At 37.9% G+C, this 17120-nt stretch overlaps 1 protein-coding gene across 9 annotated transcripts in view; it reads right to left on the bottom strand.

Annotated features, from left to right (window-relative positions):
• The window catches only part of TRPM3 (transient receptor potential cation channel subfamily M member 3), a 397058-nt gene that overhangs the window by 48300 nt on the left and 331638 nt on the right, over positions 1-17120 (bottom strand). For 5 of the 9 annotated variants that reach the window (XR_010994252.1, XM_068175852.1, XM_068175854.1 and 2 more), the window contains exons 11-18: positions 16114-16248; positions 13535-13585; positions 7192-7227; positions 6914-7054; positions 5508-5537; positions 4150-4439; positions 3088-3316; positions 532-699 (exon numbers count right to left, since the gene is read on the bottom strand). Coding sequence is in view for 8 of the 9 variants with exons in the window: in XM_068175852.1 (XP_068031953.1) it covers positions 532-699; positions 3088-3316; positions 4150-4439; positions 5508-5537; positions 6914-7054; positions 7192-7227; positions 13535-13585; positions 16114-16248 (1080 nt within the window). In the remaining variant the exon portion in view is untranslated. The remainder of the gene's footprint in view (positions 1-531; positions 700-3087; positions 3317-4149; positions 4440-5507; positions 5538-6913; positions 7055-7191; positions 7228-13534; positions 13586-16113; positions 16249-17120) is intronic. The other 4 variants (XM_068175853.1, XM_068175856.1, XM_068175857.1 and 1 more) reach the window with 1 other exon arrangement.

Below are 17120 nucleotides of genomic sequence, written 5' to 3'. Positions count from 1 at the left end.
AGAAGTGGAGCTGTCTTGCTGCTTGCTAGTGTCTTCAGTGGACTAAAGACTGGATGTGTGTTTGTGTGAAAGGCAATGACTACAAATACAAAAAGAATTTTAGAATAACTATTCATATTTTTTCTGGCCTATTTGCACACTTGCTTACTCTCCAGTGAAGTCAACAAAAGAAAAAAAATCTCTGGCTTCCATGAATCTTTGGGCATTTCCAACCAAAGGTGAGCCATTTTCACACCAGAGAGGTCAGTTGTCATGACTGAGTGCTTCTAAAATCTAATTCACTTAGTTCAGACAATGTGGCATCAAACTGAGTCAAAATATGAGGATATTACAGCACAGCATCTCCATGCACTGCTGCAGCATGGGGACCAAATGATAAAAACTTGTGTGGCTGGAGTCCCATTGAGGACTGTGCCAAGAGTGGTATCCTATCATGTGCAATATTTAGCCATCAGATGTTCTGCAATGCCTACAGAGAAAGGAACAACAAATTGAAAGCACTGAGGCTGATGATTTATTGTGAGCACTTACAGTGAGTTCCATGTCTTCCTCATCTTTTTCTTTCACTGGCTTCTCTGGTTCCTCTGGATCCTTTTCTTGAAGATGGATCTCGTTGGCCTCGGTCATGTAGGGCATATCATCTTTGTTCTTGAACTCCAAGCTGAGGATTGAAGGAGGAAGTAGAATTCCTAGAATTACCTAAAGCAATAATAATGACAACAATAATCATCACAGAAAACAGATTATGGTCATAATGGTTACTTAGCATCAAACGGAACAACTCCCTCAGGAGATTTAGGAAAAGAAAGATACATGTGCATGTGAGTTTCCATGACAATAAAGTATTTGTCATTGAGAGTATTGTCACCAGAGTACTGAATCAAAGCATGTAACTTCTACTAGTGTTGCTGTGAATGCTCTTGAATGTTTTATGTGGGTGTACAGACCTGCAAATATCTGCATTTTACATAATACAAAATACCAGTATAAATGACACCACACAGAGAGGGTTAATAGCTCTTTGTGTCCATGCTTAACATACACTGTCAGTCAAAGAAGTGCAACTATGTGTGTATCTGAGGAGATAAGGCAAAGCCAGCAAAAGCAAATGTTGATGTGCATAGATATGCAGTCTCCTTAGATTTTGTTTCAGTAACCAGGCAGCTGTGTAATGGTCATGTTAATGCCAGTTCTTTCTTTTCTGCCTTCCATCTCTTAGATGCAGGAGTGTAGAAACCACTAAAATTTCCTTGTTGGGATTTATAAGTAATGAACAATACTTGGGTTAAAACATTAGTACAACTGAATAGACATCACAGTAATACAAAGCAAACTCTGTATTCACATGCACAATAACTTTTCCTGGTTATGCTGTAATTTGATGGAGAATGATTTTCTGATAAATCTCTCCCTGAATGAGAGTGAAACCAGATAGTTAACTTCTTGGCAGGTTAGGGAGAGTGCTTGTGCTCATCATATCAGCCGACAACTTGTGTGCTGTTGAAACCATTCAAAGTACACAATGAAGAGCAGGTAGTGTATGCAAATGCTGTACCTAGCCTTGGAAAAGCTTCCTGCACTGGTGCTGTGCTCAAAAAATGATGGGTCCAGGGAGATGGGGTTACAGGCAGACCTGGCTTCACAGAAAGGCTATTTTTAAGAGCAGGTAGGATTAACAGCTGCCCCCAGCTCTTTCATTGGTGCCATACATCCCTGGCAAGAATCTAAAGAATTATATTCAATCTTCTTTGTCAGTTTCAAAGGGAAAAAACTGTTCTTGGGAAATAAACTATGACTCATGCTTGCAAATTTATTTCTTTGTCATGCTGCCTCATGTAGCTTATAGCCTGCTCTAGCTTTAAACAAGTTCTGCTTGTGAACTTCAATGAAATAAAATACAGACTAGAAACTGAGTAAAGGATCCTTGTGAAGCCCTGGTGTTCGAAGAAGCTGAAAGGAAACAGAGACTGTTACCTTCAGTTATGCATGATGAAAGAAAGGTCTATTTTAGGGCTTAAGAAATGTGCTGAAAGGTGGATGCATGTAGTAGGAAATTAGTTGCTACTCTGTTCTCCATGTAACCTAGACTGAATTTTTTCAAAGCTAAACAGCGAACAAAGCAGCTGTCCCTCTGAAGGATAACAGGCCTGTGAGTTCAGGAAATAGGTAGTAGGAATGTCTCCAAAAGTGAGAAAGTTTTTTTCTATCTGTAGCAGAACAACATGTATGCACAGGTCCTGCATAGGAATGCTATCAGCCACTTGTTCTCATTCATTACTGTCACTGGATTAAGAGCCAGTTTGGAAGCAATGCATATACTCCTAAGCATTCTTGCCATTACTGAACATCTTTTCATATGGCAACACAGCTGAGTAATTACCAGTTTTCACACGGGCATTTAGTGCAGAAGAGAGAATCCCTTCACTGAAAATATTTGTCGATGATCTGGGAGGGAGAGGCAATTGCTGGGTATGTTCTGACTGGTGACTACTTTGGTGAAAAATGCCAGGGACTCAAATTCATCTCAGAATTCACTTTGCACTGTTAGCAGTTTTGTCAACTGTAGAAGTAAAGCTGTAACAGCTTTGAAAATGGAATTATCCTTTAAACCCTCTAAAGGAGTCCCTTCAGATGCCATCAGGAAGATTTGCAAGGGTTTGCAAGGAAATTTGTGCTGCTTACTTTGTCTATTCTGAGAAAGGTTGTCAGATCAGCACCTTTCACTAATGGTTAATTCACTTACACTTCCTTTTCCTTTCTTTATCTTTAAAACTCTTGACTAACTCCTCAAGTATACAGACAGGGTGACACACTAACCTCCTAGCTCAGTTCTTATTCTGATAAATGATGCCAGAGGGGACTTTAAGAAAGGGAATGAAAAATCTAAGCTGTGTGCTTTGAACTTAGGCTTATGATAAACCCCACCTGAAAAACTACTGAACACAGGAAGAATATACCTGCTTAATGTCATTGTAAATAAATATCTGAAATACAGTTACTTTAGACAGTTATTACTGATTTTTGTGAACCTTGTCACCATCTATTAGAATCCTCTGAATGTTAATTTTATTTTAAAACAGGAATGACCTTTAGGCCAGAATTTTTTCGCATCCGGAGACGACCCATCCACATGTCAGTGAGCAGCATCTGGCTGCAAGTGTGAGCAATGAAGTCCCTGTGCTTGGCTGCCACTGCAAGCTGCAGGCATGTGGCATTGCTCCAGTTCTTCAGCTCATAGGTCAGCAGTTTCATTGCCAGCTGCTCGTCCTGTTTGTACGACTGGTCCAACAGCTCGACCGCCAGCTGGCCGAAGTCCCTGCAACAGAAGGACTCCCGTTAGCATGCGCAGCCTTGTGCTCAGAATCTCTGCAACTGCCAGCCTCTGCAAGGGGCACATCACCTTCCAGCATGCAAATCGTGATGTTGACTCTACACATAGAAACCCACATTTTTAAATGTGAGTGGCTAATGTTAGGCATATAAATAAGTGCCCTAACTTAGCAGTGATGAGCACCCACACCTACCAGCTGTCTGCTCCCACCTCCCTGCCCACCTTCCTGACATTTTCTAACTGAAATCCTCTGGTTATATGTAGCTTAAGGGATTGCTTCTCTGCTGTTTGCCCATGGCTTCATGGTCAAGCCTTCTGGAAGAAGGAGTGTCCAATATCCTTTCTAAAATCCTAAATTTCTGAAATTTTAACATCTTATGGAATCTAGTATCTTGCCTTGCTCATCTAAGCATGACTTGGTTAATTAACACTTCCGCCTGAATACTTTGCTCATAAGGATTTCAATAAGTGTTCTGCTGGGTACGTACAGAGTATCCTGAAAAAGCACAGAGAAATGTTGCAGTGTGACTCTTGAGGCCTCAGGGAGAACACATATACAATATAGATATTTCATTGTCTTCTTGACATGTTCTCATTTCAGAAGTTATATTGCTAACAACTTCGCTACTCTGGCAGACAGATTATTTAAAAGCCATTTGGATTTTCTCTAAAGGGACTGCACATCCCCTACAAATTAGAAATGAAAGCAAGGTACAAATATGAAAATTTAGGCAGGTTCAGAAATATCTCTTCCTTTTTTCCTTTTTTTTTTTTTTTCCTTTTGCCCCTCAGGAAAGTGTACATGAAAGGAAATTCACCTTGAATTGTGGTTCAGCTCTTGGGATATGTCATCCACCATGTCATTTTCTGATGCTTCGTGGGCCATGGCTTTGCAGAGTTTGCAGGCCACCAGTGCTTTAGCCATAGCCTCTTCCCCATGTTGCCAAAAGAAGAGGGCCATCTTCTGACGTTTCATCAGCACAGCCCACACCATCAACTCGTGGAATGGGAAAGGAAAGTGATTGATCTCAGGGTCATCCATATCAATATCAACTTCTTCTTCTTTTTTCTTTGTTGGTTTTCTCCCTCGACGCAAAGGGACATCATCCTGTGGGAATTGTAGAGAAATTTTTTCATCAGTGAAGGAACCAAATCAATTCATACAATTAATTGAAATCAGTGCCTAACATGTATTCTGCAGGCCAGCCCATTCATCATTTTTTGGACAAAATATTTAACATAGGTAAACAATAAAAAAAGGTATTGGTGCATACACTGTAATTAAGAAGACAGTAAACAGGGGAATAGAGGGAACAAAGCCTTGGACTATCACTCTGAATTAATAACACTATCACTCTGAAACTAATAACAGAGAGTACAATCACATAATATCCAGAACCATTTTGGAAAAGCCACCACTAAAATAAAGCTAAGAGCTCACTGTAAATGTAACATCTGCTGTAATGCATCTGCCTCTTTCCACCTCCAGAAAGTATATAGCCAGTACATAGAACACACCTTCTGTGCTTATTTTTGTGTTTTCTCCCTTTATCTCCTTAAGTAGCAATCTTCTTTCTTTATACCTATTCTGTGTGTTTATTCCTTCTCTCTCCATCCATCCATTATTTCTGTTGCCTTTAGTTTCTTTCCCATTTTAGCCTTTTGCTTTTATCAGGTGAGCTGACCTATTCTGTCCTGTGTCTATGGATGGAAAAATGAAAGTGGTTGTATGAAATAAAAAAACATGAAAAGAGAACTATCCCCTTGAAGCAGCGGGGTAGCCAAAAGTGCCAATAAAACTGAGATAACTATGGATGTCTTTGTATAAAGATTTCTGCATCATTCTCTGCAAGTGTTTTATTTCTCTGATCATGTTTTGAAGTTAGGTGTTATCTGACTGAAATCCTGCTTGCCCTGCCGACTGAAATATTTTGTTTAATTCTTATTAAACAAAAAACCAAGAAGATCCATAGCTGGGGGTAGAGCCCTCTTTTTCCTTAGCTATCTCCTGGACTTTTACAAAGATGTGTTTCTTAATGTGCCCTTTGTGTAAACAAGCTCTCTGGATGAAAAATACTATTCATATTTTCATTACAGTGAATTTGAACATTATCTGGATATAGTTTATATTTATCAAAGAAGGAAAACACATTAAGATTTGTCACAGGTTGCCTACCTCCATTCCCAACAGCTTCAGGGCTTTTGGCTGCACGAAAAAAAAGTTAGAAAAATGTTATTTCTCACAGAATAGTGATGAAAAACTACAGCTATTTGTGTATACATATATGCATATGTACACGTGCATGTAGAGTGACGTAGAATATAAAATAGATAATATATACATAATATAATGTAGTGCAATATATACATATAATAATATAATGTAGTGCAATAGCATATATATACACATACACACCAATCAAATTTTTACATATATGTAGTTATTTCAAACTTGAGTTTGACATTATTTCACCAAAACCATGTCAGAAGACATATATTTGGATTCAGGTACAAATTACAACTGGTTAGGGCTGTTCTAGCAAGAAAGTGATAGGGACCACTGATAAAGCATGAATGGATTTCACTGGAGTACATCAGCATTTTGGCCACTGTCCTGGAAAACTTTTATTGACTGTTGTGGAGCTGCTCTGTGTGTTGGTTCAGTATGCAAGTGAAATCACTGCTCAAATGCTTTTCTCAATGGAGTGACTTTAGGAAGGAATTCTCTCCCACCAGCTACGATCATTGTCTTTCCTTTCAAATGTGAAGAATCATAAGGAAAAGCATATGGAAACAAATAAACCCATTTTAGGTAGTTGTCTCCAAGCGTTTCACAGAGCTGTTGCTTATTGATAGCCACTTATTAATACTTTCAGTGCTATGTATTGCTAAAATCTGAAATGTGAGGCAAAAATAGACAAAGAAGGAACTGCAGCTTGTACTGGGAGTAGCTAAACAGACTCCTGTTCATGCTGGATTGGATCAATGGCAATATGGATGACAATAAACAGCTTTTGTGTTTTAGAAAGACTTTACTTTGTATTCACAGTGGCATAACTTATCAAACATGGAACGACAAAAATACTTAACAGTGGTGTTGCCATGAACCCAATGACTGCTGGAGCCACATCCAAAAAATAAAACAAGTTTTGAGTTATGGGTTTCTTTGCCCTGAAACCTTCAGTTAACAATCAGAAGATGAATCATGAGATAGGAAACGCAGCTAAGAATGCAGAAGTTTTCAAATCTAACTCAGGAATTAGAATTACAGTATTACCGGCGCAGGTCAAAAGACTTGTCTTTTGAAAGCTGTGAATACACATAATTACAGGTTTTAGAGTCAGAGGAGACCAATTTATGTGCTGGTTTCAGCAGGGCAGCAGAATGCAATATTTTTTTCATTAAATTAATAAAAACCATAGCTTGTATCCGTGTCTGGCTTGTGATGTATTATGGTGAGATAACTGCGATGCACAACATGGAAATGAATCTGGACCCCACCAGTCTGGAATGATGTAAGAAGATATCGTAATCCCTGCCAGCTGGTGCAGTCATGAGGATGGCAAACAACTTGTTTCTTACCCTCTTGGGCCCAAACAAATTGTGGTACAGTGTTCTGAACCGCTTTCGGGTGTAATTGCAGCGATACGCTCCTCCCATCAGGTACTCTATCACCAATCCAATATCAATCAGACTTATCCGATAATCAGGAGGTAAGTTTCCCTGCAGTGAAATAAGGATGGTGGGAGAAGAAATGCTTATTACTGACACTATTAAATGTACTTTAAAATTATGTTAGAATAAAACAAATTAAATAGGTAAAAGCAGGAATGCATTATTATGCTGGTTAATTGATTCACCTTAAAATAGATCCAACCGAAACCTGGATATTCTCGCTTGGAAGGAAGACATAAGTTAAATAAGAAGGTGAAGAACTTGTTGGAAGTAACAGAAGAAAACATCAGTACACAGTACTCATATTCTTCAGCTGGGGAAACAAGGAACATGACTGCAGAAACAAAAGCATGAGGATCGATACACTTGAAAAGTCAGGCACAGTTTTGGACTCTAGTTCTGCAAGATAGCACTTTTTCTGCACCATCTCTCAACCACAACTTGTCCTGGCATCTCACATCTCTGTTGGCATCTCTCTGGACTGCCTCATCTGAACTGTCAAGGCATGGTGAAGTGATATCACACAAAATCTTTTGCTCACATGGGGTCAGCGCCTTCCCATTCTGCAGTGTTTCCTTCCCATATTCCAGGAAAGGATGGGCAGGAGGTGAGATTGCTGTTACAATTCTAAAGGACTTGCACAGTACATGAGCTATCATTATTACTAGTTACTAGGGGCAAGGAGAGTCTATCAGCATTCAGTCTTGGAGTTATGTTCAAAGAATACACACCCTTGCTTAAGTTTCACACCAAGAACGAGGAAAGCATCTGCATGTATGAGAGCTATAATAAACAAAATATCTGTGGCTAATTATTTTGGGTTTTTTATGAAGAAAACTACAGGCCTATCAATTTTTTTACATATTTCCTACCCGAGTTCCTTACATGTTTTACTTAAAGGCCCTTTAAACATGCTATTTAGTTATGTAATTTCCAGCAGAGCCATGGAGATTTTCTCACAAGGAATGAACTGAGTTTGTGGCAAGGGTCATTAGCAGGATGCTGGAAAAGATGCCTACATGCTTCTTCTTCCATTTCTTTTCCTTTCTTACCCTCTGTTAGATATTTCTATATATCTATATCTAAACGGATACATATACGTATATGTATATATACATATATGCCTATGTATATGCCTATTTGTAGATGCATATGTATATGATGTCTTCAGTATGTACCTTTTAACTGGAAAGGAAACAGAATGACAAATATGTCCATATCTTATTGTCTTTTTTATGGGAACTCCCTTGCACACATCTTCCTTCCCTTCACTTTCAAATCTGAAAATGGCATCACTAAGCTTATGAGTTCTCCGGTGCTTCTGGGTTGCAAAACTAAGAAAGATTTCAGTAACAGATTGTCTCTCACTGCATATGAATTTGCTTTGAGTTAATGGGACATTTCTATTCTCCAGTTGCAGTAAACCCAATGGGACATCTTTTGTGTTGAACAATTTCAGGCTGAGCTGCACTCACAGATGTGCCAGTCAAGTCTCTTGGTGGGTCTCTGGCAATGAAGGAACAAAACCCCAGTGTGGGCACACCTGCTCTTCTATTCCCTCCAGAAAAACTACACAAGGTAAACTCTGATCCCTTTACAGGAGGAAAGGACTAATGGGAAGGGAATGAACCCAAAGGAAAGTTTGCTTCCTTCTTTAACTCTCTGCTTCTGAGTTGACTGGATGACAGTTCACATTTCAGTAAGCATTCCCTACCAGAAAAGAAGGCATGATTCTGCAAATTGTGAATAGATCACCTAGCTCTAGAGACCTCACTAAGAAAGTCTTCAGATTTAGAGAACCTTCTCTCTTCTGTGTGTCACTGTGCAAAACAAATGACTACAAAATAAAGGTGGAGAGACAAAATATCCTTCTGTGTATTGTGAACAGTATCCTTGAAAAAAAGGAATATTACTCAAATAAAAAATTGTCTCATATAGTCAATATTGCAGAAGGACCAGAAATTGTAACTCTTAACTTTAAAATTTTCTAGTGCACTGTAATAATTTAATGTTCTATAATGATATAAAGTACAGATTACACTGAGCCTGTAGCTTTTTTTTATGTGTCCATTAGAAGAAGGTTAGTAATTCACATGGAGCAATTTTAAGACTATCATGTCTTGTTTGAAATATGCACATGTCTGGAGATATCTGCCTGGCTTCCCTGGAGATGTCCTTAATAGATTAGAGCAGAGAATCACTAATGGAGAGCAGATGGCAACTGGTTCTGCAGAAGAGAAAAAATGGATGCAAAGATTCTTCTTCCTTTTCTACTTCAGCTATGAAGAGCAAGGCTTATTTCCTGCCCTGCTACCAAGGTCTAAGCAGCATGCTGAAAAGGCTGAGGAAGGAGAGAGGGAGGTTGTGCTTTCATAGTGTACCATGCCCAGCAATCGGCTGGCATTCAAAGGGACAAAAAATCAAGCGAATTTAGTGGAAGAAAATTGAGCTGCCAAAAATTTTTGAGTAATGTCCTCTAGCATATCCTTTTGCAACCTTCCTAATCTTGTCTAATTTGATGGGTGGGGGAATTACTATGGTTTGCAGGAATGTGTATTAGCTTAGATAATTTGGATATGATAACATTTATGCTGAACAGTTTAAAGAAAAATAATGTATAAAAATTAAATTAAAAATAAACCTAAAAAATTAAATTTAAAAAGTGAATTCCGCTAGATTTGGTTGCTTTTTCCCCTAAAATGTTCTTCTCTCTCCAGAATTAATTCTACTACAATTAGAATGAAAGCATTAGTAGAAATGGGAGTTGCAGCTCCAAGGCAGGACTCCTTCCAACTTAAGGTCTTCACTCAAACTGAATGCTTTAATATTAAGTGGCAAAAAACATTTGAGCAGTTAAGAAATAACAACAGGCATCAGAGTGCTGCATGTGTTACAAATCGTGAGTTTTTTTATATAGTTCTGATTTCTAAATTTTCATAAAATATTTAGATAAAAAATATCCAGTAAAATAACTTTGATAAATGATGCATCTAAACCACCCAGATAATACTGAAACACTTCACTAAAGAAAATTCCCAAATCCACAGGAAAAAAACACATTTCATAAACATTACATTTCCAAAGTGAGAAGCCCTAGTAAAGAAAACTGGACCATCCTTGTGAAAGGAGTTACAGACATACCAAAGCATTTGCTCTGTCAGCAGACAGCTTGAACAACCCTGGTAGTGCTAAGAATGCTTGTAAATGAAGCACAGTGGTGCAAGTGGGACAGAACCGCCCCAAGAATAACAAGAATTTGGATGAACTAATTATAGTGCAGTCTAGGTGGTCAAGAATGACTAAGGAGAAAGTTTGATTTTGAGGTAAGGTAGTTGTCCTGGTTAATAATCAACAAATCTTTTAATGCTAGGATAAACTCTTCAGTGTTAATGCACTATTCTTTTCCTGAAGAAATTTCAGGCTTAAACTGTAGCTAGTCAGTTACTGTACTTTTTTCACTTCGAGTGCATTTTTATGTCACCATGTATCAAACCTCTGAGTTTGCATGGTAAGGAAATAATAATACTGCCAAAATTCTATATACTGCTAGTTTGCTCTTTGGAAATGCAGATGTACAGTAGCAGTCCAAAAAAACCCCAACTTTGGAAATGTAAATAATCCTGAAGTAGAATCTGTTAATTTTATACAATATTTTGGATAAATGAAAAAAAAAAATTCCATCTGTTAATTTCTACTGATCATCATCATCTAGTCGAGACAGGGAAAGATTTTTTTTTTTTTTTTTTTTTTTTTTTAATTTGTAGAGGGCAACCTCCACTTGCAGACAGGGTGTCCAGCACAGCCACTGTCTGATTCTTTCTGCTTAGCCTGAGTACACTTATATGTATGGTCTATGGAAGGAATACAAATTTAATTGTGAAATCCTCGACCCTTGACAGGAGATGTCAAAATGGCCATGAGGCCAAAAATGTAGGCAGGTTGGCCCCGCTACCTAGCTATGGAATTGAGAGGACTGAAAGGTGATCTGAGGCAGAGTCATTATGACATAATTTGTCTTGTTAATACATGCAAAATTTATGCACATTTAGATTACTGTAGATTCTTTAAGGATGTGTCTCCAGGCCTTTACAATATGCTGCCTAGGCTATTAGTCTTCACAGCAGTATTTGGAAATCCAAAGGGAAAATATATTGTTGCATTATATGCTTGCATGCACGTGTGTGTGTGTGCACGTGTGTCTATAGGCTGCCACAAACGGAATCTGATAATGTGACTTCTGTTGTTCTCATTATTTGCTTTATTAAGCAGGCAAGATTGTCTTTAAAACAAAACATAACAAAGCAAAACAAAACAAAAACACTCTCCTACTGATTTATACAGCTGTATAGTACAACAGTAGTAAATTACTACTTCTATCATTTTTAAATATCCATTTTCTATCTGAGAGTCCACAATGATCAAGATGCAATTTTTTTTTAGCATACACCCTTTTAAATAATGCAAGTTTTAAAATTGAGAGGTACATGTAAATGCCCAGTGTATTTCTTATCGATTCGGTATTGTCTCAAGGTGGTGTGTTACATAGTTTGGTATTTATATTCTGTGATGCTGTAATTAAATCTGAGAGTTTAGGTGTATGGCATCAAAATATACATGAACTCAAAAAATTAGCATCAGCAGAGCAGTCTGTCTTGCTTGCATGATGGGTCATCAAACTGTCAAGTGGTGATGTGTCCATTAAGAAGTTTTTTCCAAGGAGGTGTTTTTGTTTAAACTGTTGTCAGATCTGAGGACTGATTTATGGCTTGGTTGACTGGCAAGGGTTCTGCTCAGTTGTCAGGGCTATGGTGAGCTGTCACTTCTCCTTATGAAGCCTGGCTTTCCTCATCCTGGACAAAATGAGAAGTACAGCCCCAGAGGTCCAGTTTTCTTCAGGAAGGTGTTAAAGAGCTGTGCCAGGCTGTCTGTTTTCAAAGCCATCACATATGCTCATAAGACTGATTCAGTATAGTTGGAATTACTGAAGATTTTAGATATCGACAGAGGAAAGAAAGATAAATTTGTTGAAAGATAACCATCACCTAGTAGTTAGAAGTCACTGTGGAACAAATAATGTCATCAAATATAGTTGTAAGTTTATTTAGTGTCTATCCATACACATCCATGAGTACAGATGATCTTTGACTACTTTGATGCCTTTTCTTTCAAGAGTTTCTTTAAAAATACAGGGGTATTTAATTAGGGGCTGGGAAAAAAGAGATACATACTATTTAGTTACTCAACATACAATTTGCTATGCCTTTGAAGAAGGACTTGGAAAGGCGATTCTGGGGGAGAGAAGGTGTTTGGAAAAAGAGTAGAAGACAGATTATGCTTCTTTCAAATTCTTAAATGCACATAAATAACTGCATATTGAGTAATAAAATATTCTGGAAATTTTAGCTTCAAGAGCAGTATCCTTTCTAAATAGATTCTAGCTTCACTCTGCTCAATCCAAGGGGATTTGTGCATAGTTTCTTTTTGTCGACATTTCACACTTTTCAACAGTCACTTAATACACTATACATAATTGGAGAATGATGATGCCATTTAACATACTAAGCAAAGAATACCACCAGAACCTTCCTACTGATTATTCTGTAGAATTAATTAATAAAAAGATGCTATATGACACTCTACTCTCCTCCTTTAGGTGACTTCAATTGTCAGAAGACACCACTAAAACCTGTGTTCTTAGAAAAAATATCCTCTCCTTTTAAAATTTTCTATCTAGTCCCATGTACAGAAATATCCTTTCTCAAGCATGCTACCCTTGAGGTCTGACTTACATAACGTACAAGGTTGTAATCCACACATGCTTTGGGAGAATACTCAAGCTGATGAGGTCATTTGTAGACTCAATCTCCTTACTTGATCCATATATCTAAAGGATAAGGGATTTTCATTCCTTGCTGTCGCCGTAACTCTTTTAGTCCTGAGCACATTGGTAAAGGTATTTGGTATCTCCTTCCTGCCACTATACCTTTCAGTATTTCTGTCCAGCTCTTCTAATGGATTTTTATAATTCAAGATTCTTGAAATTAACATCACAAGGGTCAGGGGAAAGTTGCAGTACTCATTTTTATATTTCTGCTGAGGAAGATGTCTATAATGCACCACACAATACAGAATGAGGAACTGTTCCAAAAAAGCCAGGATCTAGCACAAGGGTTACAGCTGTTTTACAGGCTTGGAAGTAAACTAGCAACACAGAAAGTAGCTTTGACAGAAGTTGCAGGTATGGAAAAGTACAAGTAACAGCATAAATCCACACAGTATATAAGAGCCTACAATTATGGCAGCAGACACACTATTACTCAAGCATCTAAAACCACAGAGAAAGCAAGCCAAATAACTTGCTAATTGTGCTTTGTATGCAAAAAGTTCATATTTGGACACACAAACAGGACATTCTGTACTGCCAGGAAGGAGAAAGCTCTGACTGAAAGCTCATGCAAAACAGAGATTGTATCTAGCTACAAAAAACCAATGACAATATTTTCAACCTACCGTCTATTGGACTCTTACCTTTTTCACATCCCTGACTAGATGATGCAGAGTGTTGGATGGTCCATGTCTCTGCAAAGGACAAATGAAAAAGAACAAAATAGTTTGCACAAAATATAAATGTTGAGATAATTTTCTCACCTTTGTTGTTTAGAAATCAGGCAGCTGAGAGCACTTGTACAAGTGTTACCAATTAAAAAAACCCCAAACAATCACAAGAGCATTATTTCACCTTTTTCCTCTTTTGTATAAAACTCTTCCATAGGAAAACCCGATGAACTGGCACCTTGAATGAAAACGGAAGTCCTGTGTATCAGGTTAGACTCCTGGCTTAGAAAAGCCAAGAGCACAGCACAGCCTCTGGGAAAGAGTGGAAGCAAAACCAGCTGCTTTAATCTTAGCCTTCCTGCTCTCAGGACTTCCAATTCCACTGCTGGTGACTCAGAGACACTCTGAGCCTGGCATTGCATTGAGGCTGTCTCATCTGAAAGTTGCAGTCTGTGAATACACATGCATGTGAATGCAGAATGCAGAGTCTGTGATTTTTTCCAATCTTCTGACTCCAGCTGTCATTGCAAAAATATTCTGCAGAGGAGTCCCGCAATTTTGATTATACTACTACTACTACTACTACTATTATATCTTACTTTATTTTCTGTGTAGTTTTTGACTGTTGCTGATATTTTAAGAGACTTTTATGAGAGGTCTCCTTGGTTGTAGCTGATGATGGATGAGACCACTACACACGTGTAGAGTCAATGTTTCTGTATATGCATTGCTCTGCACTTCCCAACACTTAATTTTATGTAACCCCATCTCTGAGCATGATGAGACTTACCTGTGATTCTTCATATGCTGCTTCAGATTTTCTAAAACACCTGCAAATATTATTGTCTTTTCTGTAGGTACTATTTTTCAGATCTTACATAAACAAGCTGAACAGATGTGGCCCCAGCACAAGGACTTCCATGACCCTGGTCAAAATGTCCTTTTGTGGTAAAAATGGACCATGTATTCCTTCTCCCTGTTTTTTAACATTCAAGTAGATTTTAAACCAAAATTGTCTGTGATATTCTAAGCCATGGCAGCTACATTTCTTTAATAACCTTTGAAATTTTAAAATACTATTGAAGTTTTGCAAAAAAAAAAAAAAAAAGGTGGGGACCAAGTCCAACATCCTTATTCTCCTGCATGCTGATTGCAGAAATAGCAATAGATTTCTAAGGCTTAACATTTTCCTACAGAAGCTTGGTAAACTCTTTGTTGACATAAAATTGATTCCCTTGTCTATAGTTCGATACTTTATTCTATTTTTATAAATTTGCCATAGCAGAGGTAAGATTCACTGGTTTGCAGCTTCACAGGTCATTCCTAAGTCTTATGCTGAAATATGGTAATTTTTGTGTGTGATTTTTTTGGTGCTAAGCTTACTATGGATGCATTTGGTCCTATAGTATAATTGGTAGTTCAGGCATTTCAGAGCCTGGGTCTTTTGGAATTTGTGCATGAAAAAATATACGCTGATTTCTATAGCAATAATGCCCTTCTCTTAGCTGTAGAACTGAAGACTTCTATCAAACTTATTCCCTGTAAAAACTGGCTTTGGTGCAAGAACTACCATGCTTATCCCTGCTACAAGGAAGCTCACAGGCATTCTGTTCTTAATACACAGATGCCAGTCTATAGGCAATATATAAGCTGACCAAAGATCAGATGGGAGTTTGTCTCTAGGGTAGCATATATGTACCCTATATATATATATATATATTTGATATTTTGCATAACTGACTTCTGGTCACCATCAGTGTGAAACACCTCCAGATAACAGTTCAGTGTGGCAGCTTATGATAGCAAAGGCTTTGAAAATATTGGCAGAAAAAAAATTTTTGAAAGATTTTTATGCCTATATCACAGCCCTTCTGCAACACACAACACTGGGAATTCCAAGAACTAGACAGTGCTTTAAGATTTTTTTTTCATTACACGTAAGAAGTTTGAACTTTCTGAACTACTACCTAAGTAGGTAATAATACTGTGAATGCTGGAATGTATTTTGCATTTGAGAATTCAGAAGCAGACTTAATTTGTGCAGTTTTATATTCACTTTAATGGTGAGGATTAGAAACTTGCAAACAGTTTTTTATAAGTCAAAGGTCTAATTTTTGGAACTCAGTGGGGGCATGAGGAAGCTCTTCATTGTAACAGGGATTGATTAACAGTTAGAAGATTTTTCTGAAGCCATATTGTCAGGAGTCACACAACACTACTGTATGGGTCCTAACTTGCCAGTTACTGTCTTCCAGCCAGTGCCACCTGCCTAAATCTTAGGTTTGTCATTTTGGAATTACAGTGACAAGAAGTTAGCTGGCACTGTGTGAGGCTTATTTTGTGTCTTTACAAAACCCATACAGCAGATTATGTGGGCAAGGCACAGCATGTTATATTATATGAGAGACAAGCAAGAGAGACAACATGGGCTAATGAAAAATTTCTGCAGCAGGTGTTGACTGCCTGCTGCATCATCATCATGCCAATACAATACAAGTGGGAGCTAGAACAATAAATATAGAAAAAGAAAATTTGCCTTAGGCTGGCCCTACCGTATTGTACAATTCCTCTAGCCGGGAGATGGTGAGAAAACGATGCATGCTTACTCCATTTTCTATGAGTAATTTCACAAAATCCACTCTGTCCAACACCAGTGCATCCAGCATTGCTTGCTCAAGGGAGCCCACCTGCAAAGTAAGTGATTAATTGAAGCTGTTCCTGGGCGTGGCAGGCTACATCCAGCTGGTTCAGTCTCTAGCACAAGCAGAGGGACTGATAAAATTCTGAGTGTTGCTCTTCTAAGCTTGAAATGGGATAATCATGGTTTTTATCTGTAACAATTTTTCTAATTCAGGGTTGCATTTCAAAAAGTAATATTGGAATGCTAGTTAAAATACTCTAGAAAAAAACTGTTTAGGACAAAGAACTGGAATCCAGTAAACTGGAGACCACATCTCTACCTTATTCACCATTTCATTATCATCATTATTTCTTTTCCTGTCAACCATTTTATTTGTATTGGATATATTTGTTATGTGCACACCAAATAACTTTAAATCTGTCTTTTCTGGAGTTTTCTTCTGTTTGTGGTGTGGAACCACAGGGAAATTTGAAGACTGAGGAAACAGAAATAGCTTCATAATTTGCATTCCTTTGAAGGCCCAAATGCAAGAGGTCTTCTTACACAAAACCTCTTCTTCTTAACTCTTGGAGGTCAGGCAGAATTAGAAGGATGAGAAATTATCTCATCCTTCCATCTTTTAGCTTCCAAAATTATTGCACTTTGCAGAATTTATTCAAATTTTTGCTATGATATGGTGATGAAGAGATAACAATGAAGACAATTTAATGCCATTAAAATCCCTCCTATGTTTTGACACGTACTTATGCCCAATATCAAAGACAAAATAAATAGTCCTGTTCACTCCATGATTGAAAAGGCAAGGAATTTTGTACTAGCTTTTAGGGGTAGCAAGCTCTAGAAAGCTACATTTAAAGCAAGGATACTTAAACAGAAGCTTTTCCCATTGTTATAATTTTTCCACGGGGAATTGGGGGA

Source organism: Anomalospiza imberbis, chromosome Z, assembly GCF_031753505.1.
Source record: "Anomalospiza imberbis isolate Cuckoo-Finch-1a 21T00152 chromosome Z, ASM3175350v1, whole genome shotgun sequence".
NCBI classification, from domain to species: Eukaryota; Metazoa; Chordata; class Aves; order Passeriformes; family Viduidae; genus Anomalospiza; species Anomalospiza imberbis.
The sequence above is the reverse complement of the archived record's forward strand: the minus strand, read 5'-3'. Positions and strand labels throughout refer to the sequence as shown.